The following is a 20,743-nucleotide window of genomic DNA, read 5'->3' on the forward strand; positions in this document are numbered from 1 at the left end:
CCGCTAGGTCCCTTTCTGGTTCTGTGCACATCAGTATTTACCTCCCATCACATACAGTTCCCCTTTGGATTACCAACCCCCTGATGCATGACTGCACTTCTTGGCATTGAATCCCAGTTGCCAAATCTTCGACCACCCTTTAACCTTGCTTAAATCACGTTTCATTCTCTCTACTCCTTCAGGTGTGTCCATTCTGTTGCAGATCTTGGTATCAACCGCAAATAGACAAATTTTTCCTTCTATCCTTTCCACGTCACTCACAAAGATACTGAACAGAACCAGTCCCAAAACTAATCCCTGGGGTACTCCACTTAATACTGTTCTCTCTTCAGAGTAGGTTCCATTTACCAGTACATGCTGTCTTCTATAGGTCAACCAAATTTGTAATCCATGTCACTACCTTGGCGCTCACTCCCAAGCATCTCATTTTATTCACAAACCTCCTATGCATGACTATCAAAAGCTTGCTGAAATCCAAGTAAATCACATCAAGCGGATTAAAAAAAAATCTATTAGATCTGTCAGACTTTTCTCCTGGTGAAACCATACTACCTTATATCCATCAACCCTCCCAGTTGTGGATAGCTCACTATCCTCTCCTTCAGCCGAATCTCCATTTTTCCCACCACAGAGGTAAGGTTAACTGGCCTGTAGTTTTCAGCCTCCTCTCTGCTACTGTATAACAAGAAAATATGAGTTTGTGTGTGCAAGGAAGTTTGAGAAGGAATAAAAATGGAAACCCTTTTTGTAGATTTTCACATCTTTTTCACTTCTGAGGAACTGAATGTTTCTATCAGCAGCTAGGGAGTATGCTCATCTTCTATCTATATTGATAAAACTTCCCTGATAATTTCCTTTTCTTTAGGACAGTCAGATGAATCCAGAATCAGCGGGTTATGCACCTCTACTAGCAGATGGAGACTGAGCAAACTGACATCACAGTACATATACCCCTGGCAGTGACATCAGCCTGCCAGTATTTTCTTCAAAAGCAAACGGTGGACAGACTAGCAAAAACTCGATTAAAAACAGATAACCATGTCAATACTCAGACAAAAGGAAGCACAGAGCTCTGACAAGAAACGCATTAACACTAGCTGAGGGACTGGACTAACACTTACCAGTAATCCCCGTAACACAGTCACACAAGAGAACCAGAGTACAATCATTCAGCAGCCAAGAGAGGGAAGCTGGACTCATCTGACTATCCTAAAGAAAAGGAACTATCAGGTAACTTCTCATTTCTTAGCATCCAGTCAGATGAAGCCAGAACAAGAGGGATGTACCCAAGCTACTTCCAAATAGGGTGGGAGGCTACCCGCGGTCCTGTCAAAACCACAAGTGCAAAGGCTGTTTCCTCTCGGGCCTGGACATCCAGACGATAATACCTGGAAAAGATGTGTAAGAAGGACCACGTTGAAGTTCAGCAAATGTAGATGGGAGACAGCAACCTAACTTCTGCCCATGACACTGCCTGAGCTCTAGTGGATGAGACCTAACCCGACTAGGTAACGGCTTGCCAGCATCAATATATGCTGCCGTGACTACCTCCTTAATCCAGTGAGCTACTGTAGCCCGTAAGGCCAGCTCTCCTTATTTAGTACCTCCATGAAAGACAAACAGGCAATTCGTTTTCCGTGAAGGCTCAGTAACCTCCAGATACAGGATGATGTGTCTCTTCACATGCAAGGGTCACAAAAGACAATTCGCCCCTACGTGTCTCTCTGTCCAGAGACCGCAGGGAGATTGCCTGATTCAAGTGAAATTCAGTGACCACCTTCAGTAAAAAGGAAATAACAGTACGCTGCTGTATCACCCCTGGAGTCACCTGAAGAAATGGCTTCTGGCAAGACAAGGCCTGCAGTTCAGAAACTCTCCATACAGAACAAATAGCCACAAGAAAAAGAAAATTATTCCTTACCTGCTAATTTTCGTTCCTGTAGTACTTAGGATCAGTCCAGACCGTGGGTTATGTCCCCCGTCCAGCAGATGGAGTCAGAGCAAACTTCCAGGGGTGCTGACATATAAGCCTGTGCACCCCCTAGGGATCCTCAGTATCGAGAATATCAAAGCCCAGAGCCAGAAATACTGGACAGGAAAGTAGGAAGGATCAAGCGCCAAACAAATCGTAACCACAGAACACAAATAACCAATGCAACTTGCAATGCGAACTGTGAAAGAACTAAGTAACAACACAAACATCAGGATGTAGAAATATGAGAGACAGAGGGTAAAAAACGTACACGAGCAGGCGTCTGACCAGCACTTAGCAACCCCGGGCGGGCGTCTGGACTGATCCTAAGTACTACAGGAACGAAAATTAGCAGGTAAGGAATAATTTTCTTTTCCCTGTACGTACTAGGATCAGTCCAGACCGTGGGATGTACCAAAGCTTCCCTAAACCGGGTGGGTCCCTGAAGACCCTGCTCGAAGAACCCTGTCTCCAAAGGAACCCGAATCACCTACCGGTAGTTGCAACCGGTAATGCTTCGAGAAGGTATGCAGCGACTTCCATGTCGCCGCGCGACAGATTTCCTGAATGGGAACATGTTGAGACTCTGCCCGGGACGTGGCCAGGGCACGCAACGAATGAGCCCGGACTCCCTCCGGGGGCGCCTTCCCGGCACCGATGTAGGCCGAGGAAACCGCATCCTTGAGCCAACGTGCGATAGTCGTCTTAGACGCTTGCCGTCCTTTCTTATTGCCGGACCAAAGCACAAAGAGATGGTCGGAAGCCCGGAACTCATTGGTCACTTCCAAGTAGTGCAGCAGAGAGCGCTTCACATCGAGGCGCCGGAGGGCCTGAGGCGCATCCGACGGGAAGGCCGGCAACTCCACCCACTGGTTCAAGTGGAAGGACGACACCACTTTAGGTAGGAACGAAGGCACCGTACGAATAGAAACTCCCGAATCCGTGAAGCGTAGAAACGGTTCCCGGCACGAGAGCGCCTGAAGCTCGGAGATGCGTCTCGCCGAGGCTATGGCGACCAGGAACACCGTCTTAAGTGTGACATCATTGAGGGAGGCCTGCCGCAGTGGTTCGTAGGGAGCCTGTCCAAGGAGGCGGAGAACCAGGTTGAGATTCCAGGAGGGATAGGGATGCCGCACCGGCGGCCGCAGGTGTTTGACTCCCTTGAGGAAGCGCGAGACGTCCGGATGAGACGAAAGGTCAGGTTGTCCCGTAGTACGAGCCAGAGAGGCTAGAGCCGAGACTTGCACACGCAGGGAGTTGTAGGAGAGGCCCTTCTCCAAGCCCTCCTGGAGGAAGGCTAGGACCTGACGGAGCGAAGGTGTGGTCGCGGATGCTCCGTGCCCGGCACACCAGATCTCAAACACCTTCCAGACCCGTACATAGGCGACTGAAGTGGAGGTCTTACGTGCCTTGAGCAGCGTGTCTACCACGGTTACTGTGTATCCTTTGCGCAGGAGACTCTGCCTCTCAAAAGCCAAGCCGCGAGACAAAAGTGTTCCGCCTGGTCCGAAAATACCGGACCCTGATGGAGCAGCCGCGGGAGATGTGACAATCGTAGAGGTCCGTCCACTACCAAGTTGAGTAGATCCGCAAACCACGGACGCCGCGGCCACTCTGGCGCCACCAGGATGACCTGCCCTGGATGATCCTCTATCTTCCGCACCACCTTGCCCACCAGAGGCCACGGAGGAAAGACGTACAGCCGAAGACGAGGGGGCCAAGGTAGAACCAGGGCGTCCACTCCTTCCGCCCCGTGGTCCCTTCTGCGACTGTAGAACCGCGGGGCCTTTGTATTGCAAGCCGTCGCCATGAGATCCATGGCGGGCGTTCCCCAGCGCCGAGTGATGAGCGACATGGCCTCGTCGGAGAGAGCCCATTCCCCTGGGTCCAGCGTCTGCCGACTCAGGTAGTCCGCCTGAATATTGTCCACACCTGCGATGTGGGAGGCCGCTAGGCGGTCGAGGAACTGCTCCGCCCAGGCCATGAGACGGGCCGCTTCGACGGCCACACCCGGGCTCTTGGTGCCTCCCTGACGGTTGATGTAGGCTACCGTGGTTGCATTGTCCGAGAGAACGCGGACCGCCCGCTGTCGGATGAGGGGCAGAAATTGAATGAGAGCCAACCGGACTGCCCTGGTCTCCAGGCGGTTGATCGACCAGGCCTTCTGTTCCTGTGTCCACTGCCCCTGGGCCGAGCTTCGGAGACACACGGCCCCCCAGCCGGTCAAACTGGCATCGGTAGTGACCACGATCCACTCCGGCGACTCCAGGGGGCACCCCTGTGCCAAGTTCCTGGGGTCCAGCCACCAACGAAGGCTGAGTCTGGCCGCCGGCGGAAGGGGTAGTATCGCCTGATAGTCTTGCGAGACCGGTTTCCACCGCGAGAGTAACGCCATCTGTAGGGGCCTCAGGTGTGCAAAGGCCCACGGCACTAGGTTGATGGCGAAAGCCATCGATCCCAGGATCTGCAGATAATCCCTCGCTGTTGGAACTGGGAGAGCGGCAAAGTTGCAAATTTGCTCTCTGAGCATCTGGGCCTTGTCCGGCCGCAAGAAGACCTTGCCTTGAGCAGTGTCGAAGCGCGCGCCCAGGAAGTCCAACTGCTGCGACGGAAGGAGACTGCTCTTGCCGAAGTTGACTACCCAGCCGAGAGACTGAAGAAAGCCGACCACCCTGTCGACTGCTTGCTGCCCTTGAGAGAAGGTCTTCGCTCGGATGAGCCAGTCGTCCAGGTATGGATGTACTAAAATCCCCTCCCTTCGGAGCGCGGCCGCCACAACCACCATTATCTTGGTGAACGTCCTGGGCGCCGTTGCCAACCCGAAAGGGAGGGCCTGGAACTGGAAGTGTTGATCCAGTATCTTGAAGCGGAGGAGCCGGTGATGGACCGGGTGGATCGGAATGTGTAAGTAAGCCTCCGTCAGATCCAGGGAGGCCAGAAACTCCCCCTGATGAACCGCCGCGATGACAGACCGAAGAGTTTCCATACGGAACCGGGGTATCCGGAGGGCCTTGTTGACTTCCTTGAGGTCTAAGATGGGACGAAAGGATCCATCTTTCTTGGGCACCACGAAGTAAATGGAATAATGACCCGAGCCCACTTCTCCGGAGGGGACGGGTGAGATGGCCCCCAGGGCTAGGAGACGGTGCAGTGTGCTTTGTACTCCCACACGCTTGTGACTCGCCCCGCAGGGTGAGAAGACGAATCTTTCTTTGGGGGGATACCGCAAATCCAAAGCGTAGCCTTGCCTTAGAATGTCTAGGACCCATTGGTCCGTGGTGATGTTGGCCCACTCCTCGTAAAACCAGGCTAGTCGTCCTCCGATCCTCGGGAGGGGGGAGTGAGCCGGCCTGACATCATTGGGTAGACTTGCCGGAGGGGCCCGGAGCCGAGGAGTCCCTGGGTGGTCTGCGGCCCCGAAAGGACCGAGTCCATGACTGAGACCTGTTCGAGGGATTTCTCGGCCCCTGAGACCTGGAACCCCGAAATCGCCGTTGAGAGCGGGACCGATTCCTGGAGAAGGAAGTAGACGGACGATACGACCGCTGGCGGTCCTCGGGCAACCTGTGTACGGAATTTTCCCCCAGGGATTTGATGATCTGGTCAAGATCCTCACCGAAGAGGAACCTACCCTTGAAAGGTAGAGACCCTAGGCTGGATTTGGACGAAGCGTCCGCCGCCCAATTACGAAGCCACAGCAGGCGCCTGGCGGAAACAGCCGAAACCATGGTCCTTGCCAGGACTCGCAGTAAATCGTGGAGGGCATCAGCCCCGTAGGCAATGACGGCCTCCAGCCGGTCCGCTTGCGCCGCTTCTTCCGGTGGTAGTTGCTGTGAAGTCAGAAGCTGCTGCACCCACCGAAGCCCGGCTCGCTGGGTAAGGGAGCCACAGATGGCAGCACGGACCCCCAGCGCCGAGACCTCGAAAATCTTTTTGAGGCAGACTTCCAGCTTTCTGTCCTGTACATCCCGGAGGGCCGTTCCCCCTGTCACGGGAATTGTGGTCCTCTTCGTGACGGCAGAGACTGCCGAGTCGACCTTGGGTACTTTAAGCAGATCCAAGAAGTCGCCGGGAAGAGGGTAGAGTTTGTCCATCGCTCTGCCCACTCTGAGGGAGGCCTCCGGCGTGTCCCACTCCCGCACTAAAAGATGGAGGAACGACTCATGAATCGGGAACGTTCGCGCCAGAGGACGTAAGCCCGCCAGGACCGGGTCCCCTTTTGAGCTAGCGGAGGCTACGGAGGGGGCTGGAGGCCCCGGCGGTTCGACGGGCGGATCGAGATCCAATTCCTGGAGGACGTGTGGGATGAGGTCCGACAGCTCCTCCTTACGGAAGATCCGGAGCACCCGTGGGTCGTCACACTCCAGGTGCGCTGCCAGGAGCGAGTCATCGTCAGCCGTGGAGGCCGGATCGTTCCCAGGGTCCTGCGGTGGATCCACTCCACTGGGTGGGAGAGCCAGGAGCGTCTTATGGCCACCCCCAGATGGCGCTGGATTGGCCCCCCCCCCCATAAGTCGGGGAATCTTCGCGGGCGTGGGGTTCGCTGGAGCACCCCCTGGGGATCCCCCCGCCGGCTGCAGGCTTTGGAGGTACGCCTGGTGCATCAAAAGGACAAAGTCCGCCGTAAACCCCCCTGCCGGTGGAGGGACTGCGAGCGAGAGGTCCGTGGAGGGGCCCGCAGCGATGGAGGGGGACGATGGCGCTGGTATCGGCCTGAAACGCGGCGAAAAACCATGTGAGGACTCCTCCGCCTCCGAATCAGCCGCGCTCTCCAGCTCTAAGATGGCCGCCGCTCCCGCCAAAGAAGGGGGTGGGGCCTTTCCCCTGGAGCCGCGGCGATCGGAGCTTGCCGGCGAAAAAGTCGGGGAAGCTGATCCGGTCTCTCCCCCGGGGAGGCCAGCCCCGGAGGACCCGTCTCGCGATCCGCCCTGCCCCGGGTCGGGGCCGGGAGACGCCTTAGAGCGCTGCATGGCGCGCGGCCGGAACGAAGATTCCCCTCAGCGACCGCCCCTAGGCCGGAGCTGAGCACTGCGCACCGCGGGAGGAGCGAGCTCGTCCGCCCAGGCTCAACCCGGCACCCTCCCCGTAGGAGCAGCAGGGGAATGAGACTTCCCTGCTGCCGCGGCCCCGGGGAATGAAACGTCGCGGGGCCGAGGGGGAGGGAGTGCGAATCGCGGCGCGCCGGAGGGGAGAGGCTGGCCCCACCAGCATCCACCTAAGCCGTCCGACGGCGATCCTGTAAAAAAGAAAAATGTCACACAAACTCACCGCCGGATGGGAGGAGAAGAGAGAGAAACAGGTAGGCAAGAAAACATACCCAGTCCCGCTGGCAAGCTGACTAGGACAGGGAGGCCCGGGCAGGGCTCCAGGCTCCCTGAAGTGATAGGAAAAAATTTCCCTTTTTTTTTTTTTTTTCTATTTAATAAATTTAGCAGCCCAGGTCCGCTTGATCCAGTCAAAGAAGAAATAGGAGAGAGTAAGGAATGTAGCAAAAGCCACACACTGGGGAAGCAAAGGTTCCCCCACTCACATCTGCTGGAGTCAGAGAGATACTGAGGATCCCTAGGGGGTGCACAGGCTTATATGTCAGCACCCCTGGAAGTTTGCTCTGACTCCATCTGCTGGACGGGGGACATAACCCACGGTCTGGACTGATCCTAGTACGTACAGGGAACACCATTTTCAAGGTCAGAAACAAAAAGGACAGGTTACATATCAGTCTAAATGTAGGATCCACTAAGAAATCCAAGACCAAATTAAGACTCCATAAGAGTACCAAAAGCCACAAGGTAGGACAAAGATGTTTCATTCCTTTCAGGAAATAGGCCACATCAGGATGAGCCAACAAGGAACCACTATTCACCTGGCCCCTAAAACTGGCAAGAGCCTTTAAGGGAATTAAGGGCCAAACCTTTATTCAAGCCATCCTGCAAAAAATTCCAAAATCACGGGATCTTGGCCGAATGAGGAAAAGTACCTTGATCCTAGGCCTCAAACACTCGTCAAACTTGCACATAGGCCAAGGAAGTAGAGAACTTTCTAGCTCTAAACAAAGTGGAAATCACTGCCACAGAGTATGCACGTTTCAACAATCAAGCCCTCTCAAGGGTCATACCCTAAGTCAAAAAACAGAGAGTTGGATCTTCGAGAAGAACTGGACCCTGACTTAGCAGATTTGCCACCCAGCCAAGCTCCTGCAACAGCAAGATCACCTTGTGGGTCACTCTGCAGCTCTCTTCCAGCAACTTGGCTCGAATCAGCCAAGTTGGATCCCATCTTTTCTCAATTCTGCCACCACTACCACCATTACCTTGAAAAAGGTCCTTGGAATTGTGACCAGACCAAAAGGCAGGGCCCAAAACTGATAATGGCATCCCAGATCTGCAAACCGCAGAAAGCATGAATGCTCTAGTCAGATGGGAATATGAAGGTATGCCTCGGACAGATCCAAAGTGGTCAGAAATTCCCCTGACTGTACGGCCATTATTACCGAGCACAATGTTTCCATGCGAAAATGCTTTGAGATCCAGGATGGGATGAAAGGAGCCCTCCTTCTTGGGCACAATGAAATAAAAGGAATATCGACACATTTTCTTGAGACATGGGCAATGGACCCACAGCCCTCAGATTGAGGAGTCTTCCCAATGTAGTTTCCACTGTCTGCTTCTTCTGTGGTGAGTAGCAGGGAGACACCATGAACACGTCCCGAGGAACACTGCAAAACTCCAGTGCATATCCTTCTCGTATCGCCTCCAGGACCCATTGATCAGGCGTTATCTCAATCCACCTCTGAAAGAAGAGAGAGAGGCGTCCCCCTATCTCCTGTTCATGGGGGTGGGGGTCAGCAAACCTTCATTGGGAGGTTCCACTACTCAAACTCGCACTCCTTCTTGGCTGTTGGGGGAAAAGACCAAGGCCTTCCAAAAGATCATGTTTTCTGAAGGGTCGTTCCCCTATAGGGATAAAAAAGTCTGGATCCTCTAGCATGACCTCTCATGTTAAGAGCATGGCATCTGCTTGTTGCGACCATCACTGCCTGACGGCTTCACCCCGCCTACCTTTCTGTTGCTGTGGCTCCTCCTGCTGTCTTCTCTGGCATCCCCGGACCGGCCTGGGCGCTATCTCCCGCCATGATCTGCAAGTACCATAGGGCGCATGTGCTGCGCAGCCCTCATTCTTATTTCCTCTTTGGCATGCACTTCAGGGGCGTCCCCTGTGATGACATCACGCTGCCCGGATATTTAAGCCTGTACTTTATTGCTAGCTGTTGAGTTAGCAAGTGGATTCTTACGGATGGGATTCGCTCTCCGTACCCAGCTACTCTGCCTCCAATTCTTAATTGACTCTTTCTACTAACAGGATACCCGCTCCTCGAGGGCCCCTTTGCTTCTTACAGGTCGCTATCAGGAACCGGTACTCGCTCCTCGAGGGCCCATGTTCCCTTACTCGTTGCCTGCACCTATCTCTACTTCAGCTTGGAAGAATTCGCTACAGACACCACCTGTGAGTACTGTTATCATCTACTCCTCAGAGCTGCTTCCCTGGAACCAGGTACTCGCTCCTCGAGGGCCTGTCTCCGTTCCAGTGCCAATGTGGAACCACTGCGTGAGTACTTGCCAATGGGTCTCTCAGCACCTAGGGATCTGGAACTCGCCCCTCGAGGGCCAGCTCTCCCTATCTCAAGGCTCTGCTAATGTTCCATTGTACTCATTCTCTCAGTTCTCTCCACTACAGCACTGCTATCAGAGGAGCCGCTGTTCCAGCATCCTGAGGAATACTAGCCCAGCCGGGCTCCATCTTCTACTCACCTCTGGAGGCTTCACAATCTGTATAAATAAAGATAATCTCTGTGTTGTCTGTCCCGAGCTAGCCTGACCTGTGGCCCTCACGGGACTTCCCCCCCATGGGTGTGGTCAGCTGCCACAGTGTCCAAGGGTACATCCAACTTCACCCAATTACAACACTGTTTCCTATCCTCTGGCAAATGAGGAACCGGAGATTTGCTCCACTTACCGGCCAGTTTTTCCAACTCGCTCCCAAATAATAGCAAGCCTTGAAAGGACAATTTAGTAAGGTTAGCCTTGGAGGTCGCATCGGCTGACCAATTTCTCAGCCATAATTGATACCTGGCTGCTACTATGGAAGCCACTCCTCTGGCTGAAGAGTGGACCACCAAATCACAGCCTGCATCTGCCAAAAAAGGAGCAGCTGGCTCCATAACTGGCATGGACTTCACCCCAGAGTCAGAGACCTCCTGGGAGAGAAGCAAACAAGATCAAGCCACCAGGGAACAACAAGAAACGATCTACAAGGTCATTGCCACTGTGTCAAATGCTTGCTTATGGATAGTCTCAATCCTTCTATCATGAGCATCCTTCAAGACCATTCCTCCTTCCATGGGAATAGTGGTCCACTTGGAGACTGCACACACAAGTGCATCTACCTTCGGAAAACATAAATGCTCTCTTGTCACTGGATCCAGAGGGTACAGGCCTTCCAAAATCAGACCACCTTTGAAATTAGTCTCTGGGGTGCCCCACTCAAGATCAATTAATTATTGAATGGCTTCTATCATGGGGAAAAAAAAACATGAGGCCTTATGCAAGGAAACCAAAATGGGATTTTACTTCGGCTCAGTCACAGCGTCTGCCCCAGGAACACAGAGCATTTTCAAGGTCTGGGAAATCATACTGGCAGTTCATCTTTATGAAAGAACCATAGCATAGTTCTATACAGTTCTGATCCTGGAGAAATTTCGCCATCCTCAAGAGAGTCAGGATTGGCATCATCATCCATGCCATCCGGACCTCCATCGGGAAGTCCCGCTGCCGTTCTAGCAGTACTCCTGTGCTTAACAGTAGGTCCTGGCAAGGTTCCTACCTGCGACTCTGCTCTGGGAGTATTAGAGAGGGCTGAAGATTGCGCCTGGAGAAAGTTTTTTTCAGGGATTGCAATCCTACCTATGAAAAGGTAGAAGCATCCAATCCAGGAGATACTTGAGGTGTACATACTGAGTTACCGGCACCTGCGGAGGAACCAGTTAGGGGAGTTCCAAAATCAGGCACCCCACTTGAACTGTTTGTACCCAGGCCTATATCCAGCTGGGAAGAGCCAGGCAATTCTCCCTGAGCCTCCAAACAGCACTGGCACAAGATAGCGGACACTCCGGGCTGAGTTGCCTGAATATGACAGGCAGTGCAAAGAGAAAGGCGCTTAGGTTTCTTAGGCATAGGTGTCATTATGGCAGACAGTGCACTTGAGTGGCAGCTGGAGGCATGAGTCTAGTTTTGGTTTTTTTTTTTTTTTTTAATACATCCAAAAATACTAGGTGTCCATCCTAACTGTCCAACACTTAGGTGTCCCAATACCTAGGCATCCCAAAAATAAGCACCGTAAAACAATTTAAGGGCACAATACAACTTGTGCACACAGGTAAGCGTGCAGCCACATAAGACGTTGCTTAGACGCACATAAGACAAGGCCCAACTAAGCAACCAAAAACTGGATGCACAACTAGATGCACGTGCCAAACCAACAAACTTGTAGAGGGCAGCCTTAGAAAGCGCACAAAATGCTGTTACGGCCTACCGGTGGCAGCGAAAAAGCCTCAGAGTGGGGCCTAGCTTTCAGAGGCTGTTCAACTCACTAGGCTCCTCACGCCCCTCGAGCTCCCACGGAATGTGAAAAACGTCAGAATAGCATGCCGAGCATATAGACCAGAAAAAAAAAAGGGAGGAAGCCCTACGCTACAAAAGCCTCCTTTTCTCTTACCTGGCTGAGTACAGAGTCCCTAGCTATGGAGGGAAAGGACGTATGTTGTCACCACCGCGCTCAGCTTCCTGTACACGCTGAAGCAGCTAAGTCCACGCCAGCTGAAAACCCAGCTACTGGACCAAGGCACTCATCTGAGGGATCACTGAAATCATCTCAAGAATTCTCAACTGGGGGAGGGAGCCTTTGGTATCACTGCAGGAGAGCGGGACAAATGTAATATCCTCAATTCTCCTTTTTCAAAATGAAACAATCCCCAGTAGGGAGATGCACGTCCACCATCTGCTGGAACCGGACAATACTGGCAGGATGATGTCACTGCAGGGGTATATATACTGTGATGTCAGTTTGCTCAGTCTCCATCTGCTGATAGAGGTGAATAACCCACTTGTTCTGGATTCATCTGAGTGGGTGCTAACAAACTTATTTCATACTTGTAGGTATTTCTACTTAACCCCCTCAAAAGTGTTCCACATTGAAATGAGCACCTTTATGTCCCTATATCCATTGTAAAGAGGGAAAAGTAACTATTGTGAGAAATGACTTTAGGTGTTGCTATTTCAGTAGAGATTACTTACCTGATAATCTCGTTTTCCTTAGTGTATGCAGATGGACTCAAAACAAATGAGTATAGTGTGCTCATGCTAGCAGTTGGAGACGGATCTGACGTCAGCATGGGTACATATACCCCCACAGGAAGTGCCGCAAATCAGTAATCTTCCTTGCAAAAGCTGTAGCTGACCGATCAATTAAATGAACAGGATTACCCTGACCGATTGATAGTAGCTGGAGACCGCCAGTGGTCACAACCGGAAGGCGTCGACACCCAGCAGGGTGGATGGCCTACTATAAGAAAACATGGCTTACCGCGAGTCGGTGAATCCCCATGTATGCCGGCAGCCGGGCGGGATGCTGTCCATCTGCATACACTAAGGAAAACGAGATTATCAGGTAAGTAATCTCTACATTTCCTAGCGTGTAGCAGATGGACTCAAAACAAATGGGATGTACAAAAGCTACTCCCGGACTGGGCGGGAGGCTGCCCAAGGTCCATTCAGGATTGCCCTCGCAAATGCTGTGTCCTCCCTGGCCTGGACGTCCAGACAGTAGAATCTGGAGAAGGTATGGAGGGAGGACCACGTCGCCGCTTTACATATCTCTGCAGGTGACAGGAGCTTAGCTTCTGCCCAAGAGGCTGATTGTGCTCTGGTAGAATAAGCCTTGACCTGTAGAGGCGGTGGTTTTCCCGCCTCTATGTAGGCTGCCTTGATCACTTCTTTAATCCAGCGGGCGATGGTTGGCCGTGAGGCCGCTTCCACTTGCTTCTTCCCCCTGGGCAGGACGAACAGGTGGTCCGTCTTTCGTACTGCTTCTGACATTTCCAGATATCTGGACAGCAGTCTGCCGATGTCGAGATGGCGTAGCATTCGACCTTCCTCCGACTACTTCAAACCTTCCGTGGTAGGCAAGGATATGGTTTGGTTGAGGTGAAAGTGTGAAACCACCTTGGGTGAAAAGGATGGAACAGTGCGAAGATGGATAGCCTCTGGAGTGATTCTGAGAAATGGATCACGACAGGATAGTGCTTGTAGCTCTGAGATGCGGCGTGCTGAACACACAGCCAGCAAGAACACCATCTTCAAGGTTAACAAACGGAGGGACAGGCCTCGAAGGGGCCTGAAGGCTGATCCCGCCAAAAATTCCAATACTAGGTTGAGATTCCACAAGGGCACTGGCCACTTCAGTGGCGGGCGAATGTGTTTGACTCCTTTCAGGAAACGTGAGACATCTGGGTGTTTAGCAATGGTGTTGCCGTCACTCCTGGGACCGTAGCAAGACAGCGCTGCTACCTGAACCTTGATGGAGCTGAGGGACAGACCCTTCTGAAGTCCATCTTGCAGGAAGTCCAAAATGATAGGAATCTTGGCGGCATGCGAATTGGTGCCGTGAGAGTCGCACCAGGCATCAAAAACTCTCCAGATCCTGATATATGTTAGGGATGTGGAGAACTTGCGTGCTCGGAGGAGTGTATCTATAACCGGCTCAGAGTATCCCCTTTTCTTCAGTCGAGCCCTCTCAATGGCCAGACCGTAAGAGAGAATTGAGCCGGATCCTCATGGAGGATGGGACCTTGCTGCAGCAGGTCCCTGTAGGGAGACAGAGGTAGAGGGTTCCCTGCCAATAGTCTTCTCATGTCTGCGTACCAGGGTCTTCTTGGCCAGTCCGGGGCCACTAGAAGAACTAGGCCTCTGTGTCGCTGAATCCTGTGTACAATGGCGCCCAGCAGGGGCCATGGAGGAAAGGCGTATAGCAGGATCCCTTGAGGCCACGGCTGTACCAGGGCATCGATCCCTTGGGATAGCGGATCCCGCCTGCGGCTGAAATATCTGGTTACTTGAATGTTAGACCTGTCTGCTAATAGGTCCATGCCTGGCGTCCCCCACTGATCCACAATCATCTGGAAAGCTGTGGGCGACAGCTGCCACTCCCCCGGGTTTAGGCTTTCTCTGCTGAGGAAGCCTGCCATCGTGTTGTCCTTCCCGGCAATGTGGACGGCGGAGATGTCCTGGAGATTTGCTTCTGCCCAAATCATCAGGGGAGCTATTTCCAGGGATACCTGTTGGCTTCTGGTTCCGCCCTGATGATTGATGTATGCCACCGTGGTGGCATTGTCTGACATCACTCTGACCGCTCTGTCGCGAAGTCTGTGGGAAACTCGCAGGCACGCTAGCCCGACTGCCCGTGCCTCTAGTCGGTTGACGTTCCACCCCGACTCTTCTCTGGTCCACCGCCCTTGGGCGGTGAGTTCCTCGCAGTGTGCTCCCCATCCATTCAGGCTGGCATCTGTGGTGAGCAGAATCCAGGTTGGGGAGGACATTCTTGACCCCCGGCTCACGTGGCCGGGCTGCAACCACCATCATAGCTGATACCGCACTCTGGCCGGTAGAGGTAGGCGTAAGGTGTAGTTCTGTGATTGTGGGCTCCATCGAGATAGGAGGGCGCGTTGCAATGGTCTCATATGAGCCCGCGCCCAGGGCACCACTTCCAGAGTGGATGCCATGAGGCCGAGGACCTGAAGATAATCTCGAGCTGTGGGCTGGCTGGCACTCAACAGGGCCTGCAGATGACTCTGGAGTTTTAATTTTCTCTTGGAGGTCAGGCTGACCCTGTCTTCTCGGGTGACGAATTGGACCCCTAGGTATTCCAGCAACTGGGACGGCTGTAGGGAGTTCTTGTTTAAGTTTACTACCCATCCGAGGCTCTCCAGAAGAGCTATAACTCGTTGGTTGCCCGGTGGCTCTCCTCCGGTGACTTTGCCCTGATCAGCCAATCGCCCAGGTAGGGATGGACGAGAATTCCTTCCTTCCTGAGTGCCGCCACCACTATTACTATTACCTTGGTAAAGATCCGCGGCGCAGTGGCTAACCCGAAGGGCAAAGCTCGGAACTGGAAGTGCTGATTCAGGACTTTGAAGCATAAATAGCACTGGTGATCCCGATGGATCGGGATATGCAGGTAGGCTTCCGACAGATCTAGGGAGGTGAGAAACTCCCCTGGCTGTACCGAATTCTTGACCGACCGTAGAGTTTCCATGCGAAAAACTGGGGACCCGTAGGTGTCAGTTGACTGACTTGAGGTCCAGGACGGGCCTGAAAGTGCCCTCCTTCTTGGGTACTATGAAATAAATGGAATAATGCCCAGAATTTACCTCTCCCTTAGGTACTGGGACTATGGCTTTTAGGGCCAGGAGCCTCTGTAAGGTCATTTCTAGTGCCGCTGCCTTGAGCGGTGAACAATGAGATTCCACAAACTTGTTCGGCGGAAGCCAAAAGAAATCCAGGTAATATCCCTCTCGGATGATGGCGAGGACCCACTGGTCCGAAGTAATCTTGACCCACCTGCGGTAGAGAAGAGGGTTAGCCTGCCCCCTATGGCTGCTACCCCCGGTTGGGTCGGCTGATTGTCATTGTGGGTTGCGGCTGGGGCCGGAAACCGAGCCGGTTCTCTTCTTGTTGTGCTTAGTCCGAAAGGACTGGTTCCTGGCCTGGGAACGAGGTGCTCGATAGCGAGTCCTGTAAGGGTTGAAGCGCTGCGAATTTCTACCTCCAGACGGTCTAGAAAAAGAACGCTGGCTCCTCCTCGCCCTGTCTTCTGGTAGATGGGGTAATGAGGAGGCACCCCATTTAGTAGCCCAGCTCTCGAGATCGCTGCCGAACAGTAAGGAACCCTTAAAGGGCATTCTTGTGAGCCGTGTCTTGGAGGACGAGTCGGCCGCCCAATGACGTAGGCAAAGCTGCCTCCTGGCTGCCACTGAAGAGGAGACTCCCTTGGCTGCCGTACGAACGAGGTCGGAGGCTGCGTCAGTGAGAAATGCGAGAGCTGATTCCATGTCTGCTCCCTGGGTGTTGTTTCTCGCCTGTGACAAACAGGAGCGCATCACCACGGTGCAGCAGGTCGCGATTCGTAGGGACATGGCTGCTACCTCAAAGGCTTGTTTCAGAATGGTGTCCATGCGTCGGTCATGCGAATCCTTAAGGGCCGCTCCCCCCTCAACCGGAATGGTGGTGTGCTTCACTATTGCGTTAACTATGGCGTCTACCCTGGGGCACGCCAACAGCTCCTTGGATGCCGGATCCAGAGGGTACATGCCTGCCAAGGCCCAACCCTCTTTAAATGAGGCCTCCGGTGCCTTCCATTCCAGATCGATTAGCTGCTGTGCTGCCTGTAGGAGGGGAAAATGGTGAGCCGGTTGGCGCAGGCCCTCTAACAGGGGGTTCATCTTAGGGCCCCCTGGGGTATCCTGACTCGGAATGGCCAGCTCCGAAAGGCATTGCGAGACCAGGCCTGAAAGATCCTCTTTCTGAAAGAAGCGCCTCATGGTCCGATATGGCTCTATTTCCAAGGGAAGTTCACCCTCCTCGGGGGGCTCCTCACTGTCCTGGGAGCAATCCGAATCCCCATAAGCGGGGCTATCGGGTGGTGAGTGGCTGCGCCTAGGTCTCGAGGGACCAGGTACCGGATCCACCGGAACGGAAAGATCCATTCGGGGAGCAGACTGCATCTGGACAAAAGCGTGAATCCCCTTGAATAATTCCACCCAGGAAAGCGAAGCCGGATCTGGCCGTAGGGGTACCAGGTCTCTCGGGTTCCCTGGTTGCTCGCCGCAGCCCGCTAAGTCCAGCGTGCTCCCTGAGGAACCGCTGGGCTGGGGCCGGACCTGTCCTGGAACTCCCATGGCCTCCTCACATTGGGCACATAGTGAGTCTGCTCCCTCGCTCTGTGTAGCTCTGAGGTTGCATGCCAGATTCTGGAGGTGCCAGCCCTGCAGCCGCATGGGCTTTCTTATGCTCCATGCGCCTGAAATCCGGTGTTGCCCAATAAGTGCGCCTAACAAGAGCGCTTAACAGCATGCGCCTGTCCACGGGTGTCTTAGAAGCGTGCGCCTGCCCACGGGCGTCTTACAAACGTGCGCTAACAACGTGCGCCTATCGCGTCGCTAACAACGTGCACCTATCGCGTGCACTTAAGCTCAGTAACGAGCGCTCAGCGGCGAAGTTGAGTAGGCAGGCAAAATGGCACCTCCTTGGCGTGCTGCCCCGTAGGCAGGCCCAGCGAATCCACACTTCCTCGGAGACCAAGTAAAGATATACGCCTTACCTTGTCTTCGGCACTTCCCGGTTGCAACCCGGGCGGTCTCCGGCTGCGGGGGGAGTATACCTTCAACTGCCGCGCATAAGGAAGTGCGCCCGCTGCCTCTAGGCCGCGCCAGAACTCGTCTCGCTTGGGGGCCAAGCCGCGCCCGAGCCCTTCTCACTCGGGGGCCAAGTCCACGCCGGGACCGAGGCTGCCTCTAGGCCGCGCCCGAACTCGTCTCGCTCGGGGGCCAAGCCACGCCCGAGCCCTTCTCACTCCGGGGCTAGGTCCCTGCCGCGAACCGGCCACCGGACCGAGGCACTTACATTTGAGGGACCACGGAAGTCAGCTCGGGAAAACTCAACTGGGTGAGGGCCTCACCACAGGAGTGCGAGGCTTGTCTTCAATAGGTTTCTTCTAGGAATTTAGTCATTAGAATTTGGAAACACGCTCAGCGAGCGTGAGGTAGCTCCAAACTGCTTTGGAGACGGAAATTACTGATTTGCGGCACTTCCTGTGGGGGTATATGTACCTGTGCTGACGTCAGAGCCGTCTCCAACTGCTAGCACGAGCAAACTATACCCATTTGTTTTGAGTCCATCTGCTACACGCTAGGAAATATAGACATTGAAATGTCTTAATGATTTTACACATGCTACTATTCCATTACACTGCTGCTAAAATAGAGTATACCACACTGACAGCTCAAGCCATTTCTTCCTTTTTCTCTGTCACATTATGAAACCACAAAATGCCTCTGATAAGAACAGATTGTTAGAGCTGAAGAGAAAGTAGAGCAGATTCTTGGCAGAGCAAAGATGGAAAGTAGGTCCCCATTACCCCCCCCCCCCCCCTTCCCTTACTAGCTTTATCTTTTTGTAAATAGACACTGCAATAAAGAAGCTGTAGGAGGCCTGGCTGCCAAACCTAGATACCCCCCCCCCCCCCTTGCTTCATGTTGCAACAATAACCACAGAACAGTGTCAAGAGTACATCTTTCCCATAGCCCCTCCTCTGCTTTTATACAAGCTTTTTACAAAATATCAGTAAACAGAGAAAAACCGCAATACAGGAATGGCAAATTAGCACACCTGCCACAGGTGGCAAGAACGGGAACAGAAAAGGGGAAAAAGAGCCAGGGGCTCACCGCAGGGGTACAGAAAGGGGAACTAAAAAGGGTAAATAACCTACTACCTAATGTTGTAATGATGTGTCTACACCTGTGATACCAGTGCTTACAAGTCCGTGATAATAAACTTCTTTCACTGATATTTGTGTTCACTGACTTATTCCCAGAGAGAAATTTGTTTCTTACACTATGAATCCTTTAGCCTTTCCATTTTGGGAATGACCATTGCTGCATACAGGAGTGCAAGGGGGCTTGGAAAAACGTGAACTTGCTTATGGGCTTCTTTACCTTGGTCGATTTTAAGATTTGCCGCAATAAGAAAAACAAAGCCCTATCATTTTTCTTGGTAAGCTTCCAAAGGGCATCACCATTTACAAAAAGTCATGCTTTCACTTTATGAAACTACCATGCGACACAAGCAGTGCCGAAAAAGCTTTACTGTGGTGGTGCAGCTCCCCCAGTGCATTGCGAAGAGCGACACGATTCAAATAACTTACTTGGTATGATAATTTTACCAGGAGTATTGAGACACTAGCACGGCGGCCTACTCTACGCTCAATTATGCTCCATATAACTGTATCTTCTCTGCGAACAGGGAGCGTGGCCGCCCCCAGTCAGCACTGAAAGCGGAACCTGGGGCAGGGAGAGAAGCTAAAGTCCCAACCTCATACCTCGAAAGATGCCTCCAGTTCATCCACTAGCGTGCCGTTGGAGAGTTTGGACCCCGGTGGCGTGGTGAGAAGCCCGGGAGCTCCCGGTACCGAAGGCTGACTCGAAAACATCCCACTCAAGGAGGCCGCCATGACAGCGGAGGGAGAGCGCTCTGAGCATGCGCGGGAAAAGGATGGCGTCCAACGAACAGTTAAAGGCATAAGGAGCAGAAGCGGGGATCTGACATGCGCAGAGAGGTGATGGCTGGGCGCCAGTCTAATCCTAGCAACTACAAGGAGAGGGGCGACGTGTGCCCAAGGCTAGGATGAGGGATCCCCATGAGAAACAACGCCCAGTAGCAGCGATGTGTGCCTTTGGCAAAACATGTAACAGTCGGCCAGCTCTGCTAAAAATAGATTTTTCGCAGCGAAAGAGAGCATAGCATGATATTCCTGACGAAAACCGTGCTGTGGTCCCATTTCATTGATATTTTGTTATGATTTCGTGCTTTTATGGCAGTGTTCAGTTTTTCCTGTTTTATATTTCTGTTTCGTTACTCTCCTTTCTGCGGTTTCCTTTTGTTAGTCTTTAGCGTGAAAGATGGGGGACATTTGGTGAGGACATTTTCATTACACTATGATACTTTGAAGAAAAGGCGTGTTTAGGAATTTTTGAATCAACGGTCAAATAACTTGCAGGTGATATACGTTGAACTGGATTAACTGAATAAATACATATCTGTGATAAACCTTCAGGAGTTATCCGTGCTTTAGCTGAGGTCAGTGGGTTACTAGGTGTTAAAGGTTTCTGTAGTGCAAGGTCAGGTTCTCGACCTTTTTTCTGTCGGGACACACCTGATAGATGGTCCTCACATGCGAGACACACTGAACCCAAGACAGTTACAGGGCTAACCCCTGTCCTCCGTAAGGGGTATAAAGCAGAACTAGAATATTCCCCATACAAAAAAGATATTCTGGTGTTATCTCAATAACAGCAACACAACCTCCCTCTACCAGCAGGTGCAATAGCCCTACTTATAAAAAGACAGAAGTTCACCTATTGAGGAAACACAACAAATAAGATAAGGTATTTTACTAGCCTACATGCTAGTTAAAAAGCTCATCTCTGTTACACACACAAAATCGACCTTCACCAAGTACAGAAAGACCACAAATTATAAATATGGAGACAGAAACTGGAATGAAAATCCAAAAAAGCCACTCTGCATGCAGTGCAAAACTGGAGAAATGGAAACAAATAGCATCTAACATAGTACCAAGGATCTGCAATAATGCACCCAAACGAACCCACACAAATTATACCAGCATTATGTCATGCACTCAAATGGAACAACCCTACCTATAAAAAGACAACACTACAAATATTAAACCAGGCCCTAAACACCAATATGCCTCCAATTAGGGAAACAGAAAAAGCCAAGCTGCTTATAGATCTGTCGCGGCAATAAAGACGCATCAGGCAGGATTCGTGATGAAGGCTCCCGGGAAGGTCAGGAATCAGGCTTCCTCTCCCTTCCGGGGCACCCGTTTTATTGTACAGAATTCATAGCATACAGATGTGCCATA

The 20,743-nt window shown here is 52.5% G+C and overlaps 1 protein-coding gene across 2 annotated transcripts in view; it reads right to left on the reverse strand.

The window, feature by feature from the left end:
* Positions 1-19,360, reverse strand: part of MED28 (mediator complex subunit 28) — a 37,197-nt gene extending 17,837 nt beyond the window's left edge. The window contains exon 1 of one of the 2 annotated variants that reach the window (XM_029590472.1): positions 19,178-19,360. In XM_029590472.1, the coding sequence (XP_029446332.1) occupies positions 19,178-19,309 (132 nt within the window). In that variant the 5' untranslated portion in view covers positions 19,310-19,360. The remainder of the gene's footprint in view (positions 1-19,177) is intronic. The other variant, XM_029590481.1, reaches the window with a different exon arrangement.
* Positions 19,361-20,743: the final 1,383 nt, after the last annotated feature.

The sequence above is a fragment of the Rhinatrema bivittatum genome, chromosome 1 (assembly GCF_901001135.1).
Source record: "Rhinatrema bivittatum chromosome 1, aRhiBiv1.1, whole genome shotgun sequence".
Lineage (NCBI taxonomy): Eukaryota > Metazoa > Chordata > Amphibia > Gymnophiona > Rhinatrematidae > Rhinatrema > Rhinatrema bivittatum.